This window comes from Vanacampus margaritifer, chromosome 11, assembly GCF_051991255.1.
Source record: "Vanacampus margaritifer isolate UIUO_Vmar chromosome 11, RoL_Vmar_1.0, whole genome shotgun sequence".
NCBI lineage: Eukaryota > Metazoa > Chordata > Actinopteri > Syngnathiformes > Syngnathidae > Vanacampus > Vanacampus margaritifer.
This window is the reverse complement of record NC_135442.1, coordinates 1,350,148-1,365,130: the sequence shown is the minus strand read 5'-3', so window position 1 is coordinate 1,365,130 and position 14,983 is coordinate 1,350,148. Positions and strand designations below refer to the sequence as shown.

Here is a 14,983-nt window from a genome sequence, read left to right as displayed (position 1 = left end):
CAACCAAATTATTTGGTATGGCAAATATCATTAGGGGATTTTTAATTGCCATGATAATGATAACATTGCATCAGTACACACTGGAAATCGTACGTTACACAAGATGATCCTTGCTAAATCGTTTTCTGTTGACCTTCTTGTGTTCGTTTCTCAACAACAAACTTCATAGGTCAGATTGACACACTTTTATCATAAAAAAAAATTCAAATGAAAGTGTAGTAAATAATACAAATATGCAGTCAATGACAACAATGCAAAATCTGTGTTTGTAATGAATAAGCCTAAGTTCGCAAGTGGTTATCTCATGCAAAGATGTCTGTTTCCTGCAGGCCACAGATTTGAAGACAACCCCGGGGTGAGACGCCACTTAGTGAAGAAGTCGTCTCGATTTCAGGTTGGCCGCACCAGCAACAGCTCCACGCCGCTGTCCAGTCTCAAGAAGAAGAAACGCGCGTCCGATAAGAAAACTCATGAGGTAAGTGGCACGACTTACCGTCTGATTTTTATTACATTTTTTAAAAATTTGATGTGCAATCAATATCATTCAGTATCGACTATCAGAATGGAAACACTTTGATTTTTTGGGGGGTATGCTATGACACATTTATAATACAGAGATTGTTTGGAACCATTAAAATGGCGGCTAAGGCAAGTAGAGGTTGTTGCTGAGAGAGCAAGAACGTACGACTTACGACTTGCTTCACTCAACTTGCTTGAAATTAGTGAGCACTCGACTTGACGCGGTCGTTTTTTTTTTGCCACAGTTGCCTAAAACTTGAAACCGATGCACACTACAGACATGCAATTTGTATTCGTGCCGTCTCGAACCTGCTTGGCTTGACCCGCAGTTGTTTGTGGAGCTCAACGAGCTGATTGTGGAGAAGGACCATGAAATGCGTTGGAAGGAGCGGGCCCGTTGGATCAAGTTTGAGGAGGACGTGGAGGAGGAGACGGACCGCTGGGGAAAACCTCACGTGGCTTCGCTCTCCTTTCGCAGCCTACTGGAGCTTCGCCGCACTATCACGCACGGTAAATGGACTTTGGCCCATACAGTACAGCAGCTCATTGACAAATTTGTATTCAAAAAGTTTCAAAAAAAAAGAACATGTATATAGAAGGAAATAAATTCATTGACAGTCAACGATGGCACATTCCGCCTTCTACATCGCCGTCAACGGGTAAACCGAGAAGCGCAGCATGTCATACCTGACAGTGATCTTTTCAAGGTGCAATCCTTCTGGACCTGGAGCAGAACTCCCTTCCGGGAATTGCCCATTTGGTGGTGGAGACGATGATCATCTCGGACCAGATTCGAGCCGAAGACCGATCCTGCGTTCTCAGGGCTCTGCTGCTCAAACACAGGTCCGTGACCAAGTGTGTTCTTCCGTGCTTGCGTTCGGAACCGCCTGCTAATTGACAAACCTCGTTTAGCCTCTACGAGCGACGATGCTTTTTGAAGACCACTGGGAACGGTTTTGAACTGCTGCTAACCCCTTCAGACACACATTTTTTTCTGCTGGGCAAATTAATTTATTTCCGATTTTGACTCTTCCCACAGAAGAACACAAAAAAATAAATGGGGCTATATCATATTTTTTTATTTGTTATAGTGGACGCCAGGATAATATGGATGTTACGTTTTGTAAACCGGTAGAAGATGGCTGGATGGACGTTTTGTAAATTTACCGAGTTTATATGTAACATTTTTAACATGAACGTCATGCAAACCAACTCGCGATTGTCAACCAGATGTGTTAGACACGCAAATAATTCGTTTATGAATGAAATCCTCACCACCGTCGTCTCACATGTCATCGCAGCTTTCATGATTACGAAACATGGAATTGATTCCATCATTGCTTTTTTTGAAAGACGTCTTCCCACGCTACACGCTCATACATTGTGAACAATAAGACATCATCTCTAAGTCACATTACAGTAGATCCTCATTAGTTCTCAGGTGAAGTGAACGTACTTGAAATTAAAAAGGGAAATTGGATGATACATTTGTTATAAAACTGCAGTAACTGCTTCCAAGTTGTGAGGTCTGAAATAGCCCCGAAAAGTGTGTTGCTTTTGGCTCCGTTAATGACACATTTAACATCTTTCCATCAGAAGGAATCAGTGTGCAGTGAGAACACGACGGGAGTCTCTCTGTGAATTTGATCCCTACCGTTGAATCCTAATTCCCCCCCGCCGTGTTCATCTGTGTTGTTCCAGCCTTGGCCAGAAGCTTTCATTGGAGCTCAGACTTCTTCATTTCAAACTTTAGCCTGGACGATGGAGAAACATTTTTTATTTTATTTTTTATAGCTTTACTTTAAATGTACGGGTTTAATCCCGTCAATGGCTTCATGTTAACATATGTAAAGCGACATATGAGAGGATCAGAGCTGCCCTCTTCCTTATTCTTTTGGTTTTGGTGTTAGAAAAAGGCTGACACAGGGAAGCCGCACTGGGAATTTCCAGAATGTTAGCTTGAACAAGACTTGGCTCATCATCTGAACTTTCCTGTGGTTGACAAGGCTACAGATGTTGAAGCTGTACTGTGGTCGTGCCCGGCTTGAAAGCCAGCGTCATTATCGATGGCGCTGGCTGGAAAGCACTTCTGGCCGTGTTCTGCAGCCGAGCCATACTCTTCAATTCTATAAACACGCAAACGTTTCTTTTCTTTACCTTTCTGTCCAATTGACAAGGCAGCACAAAAAGCAGGAATGGACTCACTTGTTGACTGGCCATTTTCGCATGTATTTTGTTTTAATTCAGGTGTTTAACCACATCTATTCTCTACAAGACTTCTAAAGTTATGAAAAATTTAATTAAAGAAAAATACAGTATGGCGGGGATTTTTTGTATCTTCAGCTTCAAAATATGTTATTTTTTAAATGTTTTTAACACTGAATATTTGGTACATTTTTAATCATAATAAGAAATTAATTGAATCTTCAAAATAAGATTTTAACAGTTAATAATCTTACTAATCTACTTGAAAAATGGGTCACTACTTCTCTGCTTTGTGAAATAACATCAGAAGTAACAGAAAATAACTGATGTTAGCTATGCTAGTTAGCTAGTTGTCTGCCTTGGTCAATAGCATTTATTTCACCCATTTTAGACTTGCCAGCTCTCACAGATGGCTGCAAACACTCATTTCAAGACAACAAAATAGCAATGAATCATTCATAACGAAGAACGTTTTGGATATCCACGATCCTCTACCAAGCAGCAGTACCCCAAAATGTCAAAGTTTATGAAACTGGGACCTAATTTCAGTATACACTGAAACCAGTAACTGAAGCCTGTAGTGAGTCCAATTTGGGGCGAATGGGTCAGCACCCGTTACGATCACGTAATTTACAGCCAGGCATTAGCCACTCCCATCCACTGTCCACAATGACTTCAATGACTTTATGACTTGTCATCCCCCCCCACAAAAGACATCCATTGACAAATACAAATCACTTTCTGGCAGAGATAATGACATCACTGGGACACCCGGGCCTTTTCAGTGTCCAGCGACTAATAATATTTTCCTGGTTGATTGAGTTGAAATGTGTTGAGTAATGGCATAACTGTTCGCGCTATATTGGTGCACAAACTATGTTCCAATTATACTTGCAGTCACTCTGCTGCACATATGGAAGATATTTAGCACTCATCAGGAAATTCTTTCAAACATGAAGATATTGCAGTTGACCTTCATACATATATTTTTATTCATTTTATGTTGAAATAAATACAGGGCGAAACAATATTATAAGAGCACCTTACAATCTAATGTAAATTTAAAAATAAAAACATAAATTGTCCGGCCACCAGTTTCACTGCTTAACAGCAAAATCTGTGTGCATCATAAACAAATGTCTAAAAAAAAGAACAAGAAGTTGCCCATTTTAGATTCTAAATTGGGATCCGTTTTTGTCTCTGCGATCTAAATAAAATGGCGTCAAAGTTTGATGATCATTTTCAAGGATTCACCATGAAAATGCATCTTGAATGATTTATTAGTGGTGTCCGTGCATTTTGAAAGTTGCTGTCTAACAAAAAAAAAAACCTAATATAACAGTATCATTTCTTGATGAAAATGCCAAATGTCACGGTGGGGTTGGAGGACCCAAATGCAGGGAGGCAGGAGAACTACTACGAAACACAATTTATTTAACAAAAACACTACCAGGGGTACTGGGTGAACAAAACCAACAAAGTTCGGAAAAGACCAGTCGAGTGGTGACAGCGACAATGATCCAAACCAGACAGAGGAGAGAGACAGGAGACTATATTCACACACACTAACGACACAACAAGACACACCTGGAACAAGACACAAGTGGCTGAGGGCACCGATTGGTTGACACCAGGAAGGGCGGGATTACACTCAACAAGACCAGAAACAGAAACCAAACATGACACCAAATAAGTTACTTAATACGTTGTACCTTTGAAATAGTTTCAGTGGCTGAATATTGCGTAGCAGGCCCCCCCGAACAGGGAGGAAACTTTACTGATGATTTGTCGCTTTATTTTTATCACCGGGAATCACCTTAAATTATCATAAGTCACCGAATCACCGTAAGAGGTGAAAGATCGCAAGCAATAATCAAAAATGTAAAAACACAAGTGCCAATAAATATATCTTCAACAAAATGTACCTTTTTCCTCTTCGGAAAGGTTTTCCAACATAAAACACAACATTCCTCCAAGCTGTGCAACAATTTCTTCCAGCGTACTTATTTCCGCTATCAAGTTACCTGAAGTACGAACAGCACTAAACCGGAAGTGAGGCTTCAAAACAAAAGCACCAGCACAAAACCGGAAGTGGCGATTTACAATGCAAATTTCAAAATGAAATACAATCCATATTGCGTTAAGAAAATATGGCTATTTACAAAGAGTGAATCTGTTTTAGGTGGTTAGCCAGTGAGCCGGCTCAAATGCGGCCATAAAAAGGTCAACAGAAATCATTTGAAATTCCTAATTCATTTGTGTTCATAATGAATGTGACTATAATGTCTTCTAAGCGACAGTCCCTTGCTCCCGCAAAGACTCTCCTGCAGATTGACTTGGACTAATAATGATATGCCAGTAAAACTGCCCTAAAAAAAAACCACAGTGGTAATTGATTAGACGTATAGATTTGAAAGATTACGTAATGAAAATACATTAGCCACATGGATGCTGTCAAAAGGAATTAGCGGGACAAAAACAACTCATGCCTGTCCAAATACAATAGCTGAGTCAATGGCAAAACAGAATATGTCACTCCACTTGTACAAAAGGCGGGGATTTCGCTTGCCAACTCAGCCGGCGTCTATTTCCTTGATATGCGCTCCGAGAGGTTCATTAATAAACATTTTAGAGAATTGCGTGGGCCAAATGTGGACGACTGCACGCACGCGGAAAGCCACGCAACTAATGCGACACAAATAAAAGCCGGCCAGCCCAAATTCCAAGTGGGCCATCGTGCGGTCATTGTCAGCCTTTCCACGTAAATTCCCGGCATATCGCTGGCGTCTTCCGCAGGGAAAGCGAGCCTCCGTCATTACGCTCATTATGAGCCTGACATCAGATTTACAACGTGGAAAGAAACACATCGAGATGCTGTTAGCGTTTTGGCTCGCTCGCGCCACTTGAAAGATTCATCAGGAACGGCTTGTGCGCAATTGCCTCTTACGCTTGCACCTCCTTTAGGCAAGAGCTTTGTTTTGTCAAAGTCTGGTACCATCACACTGGACCATGTGGTCCTCATGAGTCAGGGGTGATATCACCGTTGGACTTGGTGGACAGCAATGAATTTGAGATGACATGAGAGGGAGTCAAAGTGTTGTAACTTGTGCTTCACAAATAACGAGCTTTTCATTAACAAACTTGGCTTTTCGTGGTTTCTAACCCGAGGCGATTCTAGGATCAGAGGTTTAGGGGTGCTATAAAGACGTTTAGGGGTGCCTGCTTGGGGGGTCGGGGGGCAGTTTGATGTGGTTTTGGGGTACTTCCTGCTCCAGCGGAGGTGGATCGAACCATTTTCAAATCAAATGGGGAGGATACTGTATTGTTGTTGTTTAAATATTACTTTTAAACTCTATTATTTAGATCCATACTATATCATTTTCTAGCTTGTTAAAAAGAACACACAAAAATGGGCTAAACACATCTGCGCTCTTTACGATTGTCTTGAGATACCACCAAAGTCGTGTCTGAAAAATAATTGGTGTCAAGGAAGTATATTGAAGTGATAGATCTGAACTGAGAGACCATCTTTATAGGAGAGGGAGGAGTTTAGCCTGGATTGTCAGGGGAAGTTTAGTATTCACCATTTTTTGAGTTTATTCATGAAAGTTTTGAAAGTGGGACATTCGCTGATGCTGAGCATCTGGAAGGTCATTTATGTAAAAAAAAAAAAAGAAAAAGAACTGGTCCTAGAGTGGAACCATGCGGAACACCCAAGGTACACTCCGGATAGGGCAATTTGACACTGTTGACTACAACGTATTGCTTCCTATTGGTGAGGTATGATTTCATCCAGTGAAAGGCTTTTGCACACTCCTGCTGCATTTTTTCAAGATCTAACCGTAAATTCTTAATATAGACAACTAAAGCAAAACATTTTTGGTGATGATTATTGCAAACCTATACGTAACAGTTTTTTTTTAAATTTTATTTCAATTCTACCACAGTCATCCAAGTGACATGAAGCAGCGTTTTCACCGCCACCACTCATCGAGCAGTCTTCACGGCAGTTTTAATCACAACCATGTCCAGGACACCAGCCTGCCCCTCGTCGCCGAAGAAATGGAAGAGCACCAGGACGGCAAAGGACCCGTGTATGACCCCAAACAAGATGTCTTTGTCAGCCTGTTTGTAAGTTGCCGTTGCTGATTGGATGGCTCCTGAATGTTTACTTTATTACATTGCTAACAATTTCATTCGATGTTGACTTGATAATCTCTCACGGCTTGAGCTCTAATGTGGAGATTTAATGTGAAAAGTTTATGTGTTGACACTATGCCAATTTAAAGCATATGCATATGTAGTAAGGCTCAAATTCATTGGATTAATTGTCATTTTGAAAATCGAAATCTTGAAAATTTGCTAAATCGTGAAATAGAATTTTGTCTTCTGGATTATCAAAAGGTGATGTTCTTATGTTCTGTTATTGTGAGTTGTAATTTGGGATGGATTTTGAAGCGTATCGAAAAAAGTAAACAATGGCTATGGAAAAAGGTTTTGCGAATAATCGCTGACAAGACCGGATACACGTGGCACACGTACGCCAAACGTACGTTTGTAGTAATGTCGGACGATAAAGTAAGGTATGTTTGAAGGGAACGACAAAACAGAAATCTTTTTGGAATGAATTAAAGAAGTGAATATTAATGCGATTTTGGATGGAAACAGCAAAGAAACGCTACGGTTGATCAAGAATTACAAAAGCAAACTCGCTTCCTGGTCTTCTTCTTCTTCTTTTAAATGACTGGTGGATCACATCTCTGTGGTGTATAGCGCCACCTACAGCATCGGAGGCCCTTCTCAATATTCGCAAAAGAAGAACAGATGGAAACGGGCATAAGTCGCATGTCCGTTTTGCGCATTTTCAGTCAATTTGCTTAAAAAATTCGAAACAATTGGATGGAAACCTGACTATTGACCCTTGTTTGAGACAAGGGAGGTGTCGAAAGGCTATAAAAAAGTTGAAACATCGCAGGCAGATATCACGTCATTCAGTTGGATTTTTTTTTTCTTCTTCTTACGGGAATCCCGCAGCGTAATTTGACTCAACTATGATCAATGTTAATCTCCAATCTGAGCATTGGAAGTGCCTGTGAGAGACTCGAATGTGCTTGACGAGTCGTGGAGGTGCTCGCTGAAGTCAGACAGCCCGCTTGACCACATGCGTTGAATTATTTTCTGAGTCAACACACTGCCACTTCTTTTGAAGACTTCTTGATGCATTGACTGCAAATGTGTCATGTTTTTGATGACGTCGCTCATGATGTGTTTTAAATTCGAGGAGGCTTACGGGGGTCAATAAGCAATATCGCAGGGAGGCGGCACATGGCACTGCTGGCTCAATAAAACAATCTAATTGGTCCCAAGCCGCATTGCGTTGTCACATAACCAACAATCATGTGGCTAATCTGTGTACTGTTGTGGCTCCAAGAAATCTCTCCACCCCGTATCTCCGGAGAGCCATCCGGCGGCCGCCAGGTCTTTGAAGCTCCTCGCCAAGATACCAAGAGATGCTGAAGCTGTCATTGTTCTAGTTGGTAAGCTTTTGGACAAAACAGCATTTCATTTGCTTTTGGCCTTTCATATTACATCAGAATGATTTAAGTGCATCATACTGTCGTTTTACAGCTTACGTCAAGTTGGCGTATTCAGACCAGCTTTTGTCGCATTCTTGCTGAAGATGAAGTCGTCTTTTCTGTGTCGTTGTTTCGCTTGACGTAACATGACTTTTATTTCTCAGGGTTTATTTCTTCACAGGTTATTGGAAGCCATTCTATGTTTTATCATAAAAAAACATAGCAGAATGCTAAATATATACGTGCAAAGATTAATCAACAATAGGGGGTTAACGATAATGGCAATATCGTGATATCCAAAATCGTCACTTTTCAGCAGACCCCAAAAACGGCATTTTTGTTCAACCGTTGTCATTGCATCATCAAACAGAGCAAACCATTTTCAACATTTCAGATTAATTTGTAAAAATGACACCCACACGCTGACCAAAGCTATTGATTTTTGAAAAATTGGCGACATTTGCATCTCCTAACCTGCTCATAAAATATCTTTGGTTGATTTATCCAAAAGGTTTGACCATGATATTGCATTTGGAATCCGACCTACAATGAAGATCAATCTTGGTGGAAAAGGCATGAACGTCCATTTTGTGCCCCGGCAGGCTGCGTTGAATTCCTGGAGCAGCCGGCCATGGCCTTCGTACGGCTGAACGAGGCCGTGCTTCTGGAGTCCGTGTTGGAGGTCCCGGTACCCGTTCGCTTTATTTTTGTCCTGCTGGGGCCCAGTCAGGCCAACGTGGACTACCACGAGATCGGACGGTCTTTCTCAACGCTCATGTCGGACAAGGTGGGAAACAAACCGACATTCTTCACCCCAACCACGTAAATCAAGGGTTTTTGAATTGATCAACTATTTTATAGAGATGAAATACTGAAAATGCAACCGTATCGTGTTCTTTTTAAGATGATTGGTCCTCTGTTATGAATTGCAGAGCTTCCACGAGGTGGCTTATTTCGCCGACAACAGACAGGATCTTCTAAACGGTATCAACGAATTCCTGGACTGCAGCATTGTCATTCCGCCGTCTGACGTGGAGGGCAAAGACCTGTTGAAGACCGTAGCCGACTTCCAGAAGCAGATGCTGCGCAAGCGGAAGGAACGTGAGCTGAAGAAGCACCACTCTTCGTTCGGCATGGAGCAGAACAACAAAGGTAATCCGCGGCATCCAGAATTTGTTGTCAGAAGAGAAATTTATGGAAAAAACTGCCACCTGCGCCACATCCAGACCTGATTCCAGAGGAAGAGGAGGAGGGCGACCAAGAGGTTGACCCGTTGAAGCGTTCAGGGATTCCGTTTGGGGGACTGATCCATGATATTCGGCGCCGCTACCCCAACTACGTCAGCGACTTGAAAGATGCCGTGGACATGCAATGCGTGGCTGCCGTCATCTTCATTTACTTTGCTGCACTGTCGCCCACCATAACCTTCGGGGGGTTGCTGGGTAGGGAACATTGACAACACACGCTTCCATTTTGACGTTACGGCTTAGAGACAGTGATGAGAGAAAAAAAAAGGTTTGGCAGGATTCTAACTTTATTCTCAGAATTCAAAGTCAGATTCCTGCCAAGCTTTTTTTTCTCTCTTCTAATCCGTAGCTGAAAGTATGACTTTTGTATTTTCTTTTGTCTTCACATGAAGGGGAGAAAACCGAGGGCATGATGGGGGTTTCTGAGCTGATTGTTTCCACTGCGACTCTTGGAGTTATATTCTCACTATTGGCTGGTCAGCCGCTTCTCATCATCGGATTCTCCGGACCCTTACTGGTGTTTGAGGAAGCCTTCTACAAGGTAGCGCACGGTTACAATCGATACATCACAACGATTAGCAGTATTTAGGTGAAGAGAAGCACATCATTGGAACGTGTTGTCGCTCAGTTTTGCCAGGCCTACAATTTCGAGTACCTGACGGGTCGGGTGTGGATCGGGTTCTGGCTGGTCTTCATCGTCCTGCTGATTGTGGCGGCGGAGGGCAGCTTTCTGGTTCGCTTCATCTCACCCTTTACTCAAGAGATATTTGCTTTCCTGATCTCCCTCATCTTCATCTACGAGACCTTCTCGAAGCTCATCAAGGTTATTCTGGAGATCGGATTTTCAGATGGAGGCATTTGATTGTGTGATTGTGAAAGGAAGACATGTCTTGCTTTTCAGGTGTTTCAAGAACATCCCTTGATGGCGTGGTACCCCGGGGACGCCACGCCTCCGTCGGAGCTTCAGGACGTCCAGAACCAACCCAACACTGCTTTGCTTTCTCTCGTCCTCATGATGGGCACGTTCTTTTTGGCCTTCTTCCTCAGAAAGTTCAGAAACAGTCGCTTTTTGGGTGGCAAGGTAATCACCACTAAATTCACCTCACTCTGGTGGTAAGGATTAGATCACCTCACTTTTAGGGTGAGGGTCGTGATGGCTTTGTTACCAATCGTAAGGCCATTGAGTGACATTTCTACTCTTGTGGCCAAAAGATGTCTGACTCTCTTCTTCTGTTTTTCCCCTCAGGCAAGAAGAATCATTGGGGATTTTGGTATTCCCATTTCAATTTTAGTTTCTGTGTTTGTGGATTACTCCATCACCGACACTTACACGCAGGTAAATTGAAAGTGTTGGTGTTCCATAAGACGTTCAAAATGAAAAGTAAAAGCCAAGATTTTTAATTTGACGAATGCTGTTGCCGTGGCAACGCGCTGTTTCCCAAGAAAAATATGTGGATTTTGCTGGTTTTAATATGAAACGCACACATCACGCCTGGCCATTTTGTCCTCTGTTTCGGGAACTCCGAAGCCACTTAAACATATTTTTCCCTGCTCTTAACAAATCTTACCTTAGCAGCTTGCATTCTTCAGAAATAGCTTTTATCTTTACTAGGCTCTACTCTCCACTTTTAAGGGAAATTCTGAGAAAACGTGATTCTTGCAATTTGGCCAATTGGAGCAACTCTTTGCACTAAGAATCTTTAGGAATTGCGTCTAAATGCGGTCTTAGTGGCCTTTGACAGTTTGCTGCTTGAACATTGGGTTATCTTTTGTTTCCTTCTAGAAACTCAATGTGCCGTCAGGGTTTTCAGTCACTTCCCCTGACAAGAGAGGTTGGTTCATCAGTCCCTTTGGGGACAAGCAGCCCTTTCCCACCTGGATGATGGGAGCGTCCATTGTCCCCGCCCTTCTCGTATTCATCCTCATTTTTATGGAAACGCAGATCACTTCGTAAGTGCAGCATTTATAATAAACGCTTCCCTCTTTGTTTTTCTGTTGAATCGGGTTTCAGCTATTTGCTCAAATCTTTCCTTTGTGCAAATTCTGTGCTCTTCAAAACATGAAACAAAATCAACATGAACACAGATGACAGCATCGATATGCTGCACCTTTTCCAAAACCACTTTTTAAAATGACCCTAATATATATACATAAGGATGACATATTGTTCCTCTTCCCGTTTCAGCCTGATTGTCAGTAAAAAGGAGCGCCGCCTCGTGAAAGGTTCGGGCTTCCACCTGGACCTGCTGCTGATCGTCATTCTGGGCGCCTTCTGCCCGCTCTTCGGCCTGCCGTGGTTGACGGCGGCCACCGTGCGCTCGGTCACTCACGTCAACGCCCTGACCGTCATGAGCAAGGCCACGGCCCCCGGGGAGAAGCCCATGATCCAGGAAGTCAAAGAGCAGAGGCTGACGGGGCTTCTTGTGGCCGTGCTTGTCGGTAAGAAGGATGTCTGACGTCTGCTCCGTAGGGCCTTGAAATGACTTGAGTTATGAATTGATGCCATCTATGTGATTGAAATCGGATTTGGTCAGGCATGTCCATTGTGATGACCGATGTGCTGCGCCTCATCCCTCTGGCTGTGCTCTTTGGCATCTTCTTGTATATGGGGGTCACCTCTCTGACGGGGATCCAGTTGTACGAACGCATCACGCTCATGGTCACACCGGCCAAGCATCACCCCGACCACATTTATGTCACCAAGGTAACGTACGCCGGGGCTTTGATTTGATTTATTTAAAAGGGGACGGCGCAATTTAATAAAACTTTCACGAGTTGACAAAACCCAGAATTAGCCAGAAGGTTATTTTTTGCATGTTCTCCCCGTTGCCTGTGTGGGTTTTCTCCGGGTTTCCTCCCACGTTCCAAAGACATGCACGGTAGGTTCATTGAACACTCTAAATTGTCCCTCGGTGTGATTGTGAGTGTGAATGGTTGTTCGTCTCTGTGTGCCCTGGATTGGCCGGCAACCAGTTCAGGGCGTTCCCCGCCTACTGCCTGAAGGGAGCTGGGATAGGCTCCAGCACCCCTGCAACCCTTGTGAGGAATAAGCGGTCACGGAAATGGATGGATGGAAGTCATAGTCAAGACTAGGGATGTCATTTAAAAGTATACTATTGTTACGGTGTGGTCACGGAGCGGCGTGGTGTCTGTCGGCGTGTGAGGTGGAGGACCCAAAATGCAGGGAGGCAGGAGAACCACAGCAGGAGTGCGGGCGAGACTGGCGTGCTTTATTTTACAGAAAACAATAACCAGGGTACTGGTTAATGCTAACTAAACAAGGAACTGAAAAGATACAAAATCAAAGTGACAGCCAGAACTCCGGGGGTGACCGTGACAAGCGGCAATGATCCCACGCCGACTGATCACCACCCGGGAACTAAATACACCCACACTAATGGGGTAACTAGCCACACCTGGGGCCAGGCACAAGTGGCTGAGGGCCCGGATTGGTCAACCCGTGGAAGGGCAGGAACCCACTCAGGACCAATCGGGACCCTCAACCAAAACCAGATCTTCCCAGAAATGACAACTATGCTGCGCTTTGTAAGGTACCGGTACTTGCAGCGCCACCGCTCGCCAAGTGACCTTACCTAGACTCGTAACTAGTCCGAGGAGTTCGCATATAGCAAACAAGTAGCAGCGTATCATCGCGGTTAATTAAAGTTGGGTCAAATCGACCCAAGTAGAGGATCGGTCCCTTTTTGACCCATAGTTGGGTTATTTTTGACCCAACTGTTTTTTCACAGTCACATCATTATTTTTTAATGTTCCCAAACCAGTGTCTGTATTGACTTTCAGGGTTTGTAAGAAAGTTCATGTTTAACCTGCTATTGGTGAGCTAAACTGAAGCTAATCTAATGTATTAGTCTGTGTGGGAAAAATGACCATTTTTGACTCTGGAGATGCAACAATTTATGGATTAATCAACAATTCTGCAATTTGGCCTCCCAACAGTGCATAGTCTCGGTCCATCCCTAAAACCAATTCAAAGTCAAGTAAAGACTCGTAGAAGTTTTACCCTAGTCCTAAAATGGTTGACTTATGTCTGTCCGGAGTCAAGTCATATGACCCGATTCCCCCGCCGCTAACATGCGCACACGCACTTCCTACACTCACACACGCAGACAACAGCAAGTATATCTCCAGTACATGCTGTCACTCGTGTCCTCTGTCATTAGCGGTAGGACGGCAGAACACAATCCAGCCGTGTGCCATTGCAGCCAAAAGCCGAAGCCAGTCCGTCCTTTGAGGTCACGTCGCTGCAGAAATGACAGCCTTTAGTGTTTGGGATGTTATGGATTGCAGCACTGACACGGACGCCCAGAAAGAAGCCTGAGGAATGACAGACTCGCATGTACGCGCTTGGGCCTTCCTCGACTCAACAACACATCTGCATACTGACATTCATTTGCATACGAGATGCAAGAATCTTACAAAATATACTCAAGTATTTTTCCCTTGTGAAAGTGAAAGAAAATCGATTCTTTCATTTGTTCGATTTGGTGTATAAAAAAACAGAGAACACCATTTTCCGTAGTAAAATGGGGGAGCAGTCCTTGTCCACAAGATGGAGGCAAAAACACCAGCCATCCTTTTTTTTCCAACCGTCAGCTGTCTGAAGGTGTTTTTATCTTCCGCAGGTGAAGACCTGGCGCATGAACATGTTCACCCTCATCCAGCTGGGCTGCATCGTGGCCCTGTGGGTGGTCAAGTCCACCGCCGCCTCCCTGGCGTTCCCCTTCGTCCTCATCATGACGGTGCCGTTGCGGCGCGTCATCCTCTCCAGGATTTTTGAGGAACGTGAGCTGCAGGCGGTAGGTGGTGCGGCGGGTGGGCGGGGGTGCTGGGTGGGCGGGGGCTTTCCAGTAATGCGGGAAGCGGCGCCGCGCCGCGCTGGTCTCATCCCCTGCTGGAAACTTTGCAACTTTAGCAATCGGACGGACGTGAACACATTTGGGTCCAATACTAACACCTCCAAAGTAAATGCAAATATTGAACTTGAAATTCCTTCATGACAAATGTAAATGTCTCATGTTTCTACCTGGAAGCGTTCACTTATTGGGGCGGGTGATGTTTTTGTGGTTACTCACTCATAACCACCAAGAGTAAGACAGTCAAACTTTTGTTTTTCTCTTTGAAAATACATTTCGCTATCTCAAAGTGAGACTTTAAACAATAAGCAGCCAAAGACGGTAAACACTGTTTTGCATGGCCAAAAAAATAATCCAATTGCTTTTCTTAACTGCAGTACTGCCAAAGTGGAGTAAACATATATTTGCAGTTAAACAAATCGAAATACGTTATAACATATTTGCCAATGATGACAAGCATATTTTATAGTCCGTTCAAATGTATTTGCAAATACGTCCAAAGATATTTTCAAATACTGTACGTTCAAACGTACTTGTAGGCTAAACGCTAAAAGCAAAGCAT

At 43.5% G+C, this 14,983-nt stretch overlaps 1 protein-coding gene across 2 annotated transcripts in view; it reads left to right on the top strand.

Moving 5' to 3' along the window:
- The window catches only part of slc4a3 (solute carrier family 4 member 3), a 32,751-nt gene that overhangs the window by 10,005 nt on the left and 7,763 nt on the right, over positions 1-14,983 (top strand). For both annotated transcript variants that reach the window (XM_077580701.1, XM_077580702.1), the window contains 16 exons: positions 330-475; positions 849-1,029; positions 1,227-1,362; positions 6,672-6,855; positions 8,156-8,261; positions 8,903-9,087; positions 9,233-9,452; positions 9,527-9,742; positions 9,940-10,088; positions 10,176-10,370; positions 10,449-10,628; positions 10,794-10,883; positions 11,331-11,497; positions 11,733-11,986; positions 12,082-12,251; positions 14,191-14,364. In XM_077580701.1, coding sequence (XP_077436827.1) covers positions 330-475; positions 849-1,029; positions 1,227-1,362; positions 6,672-6,855; positions 8,156-8,261; positions 8,903-9,087; positions 9,233-9,452; positions 9,527-9,742; positions 9,940-10,088; positions 10,176-10,370; positions 10,449-10,628; positions 10,794-10,883; positions 11,331-11,497; positions 11,733-11,986; positions 12,082-12,251; positions 14,191-14,364 — 2,753 coding nt within the window. The remainder of the gene's footprint in view (positions 1-329; positions 476-848; positions 1,030-1,226; positions 1,363-6,671; positions 6,856-8,155; positions 8,262-8,902; positions 9,088-9,232; positions 9,453-9,526; positions 9,743-9,939; positions 10,089-10,175; positions 10,371-10,448; positions 10,629-10,793; positions 10,884-11,330; positions 11,498-11,732; positions 11,987-12,081; positions 12,252-14,190; positions 14,365-14,983) is intronic.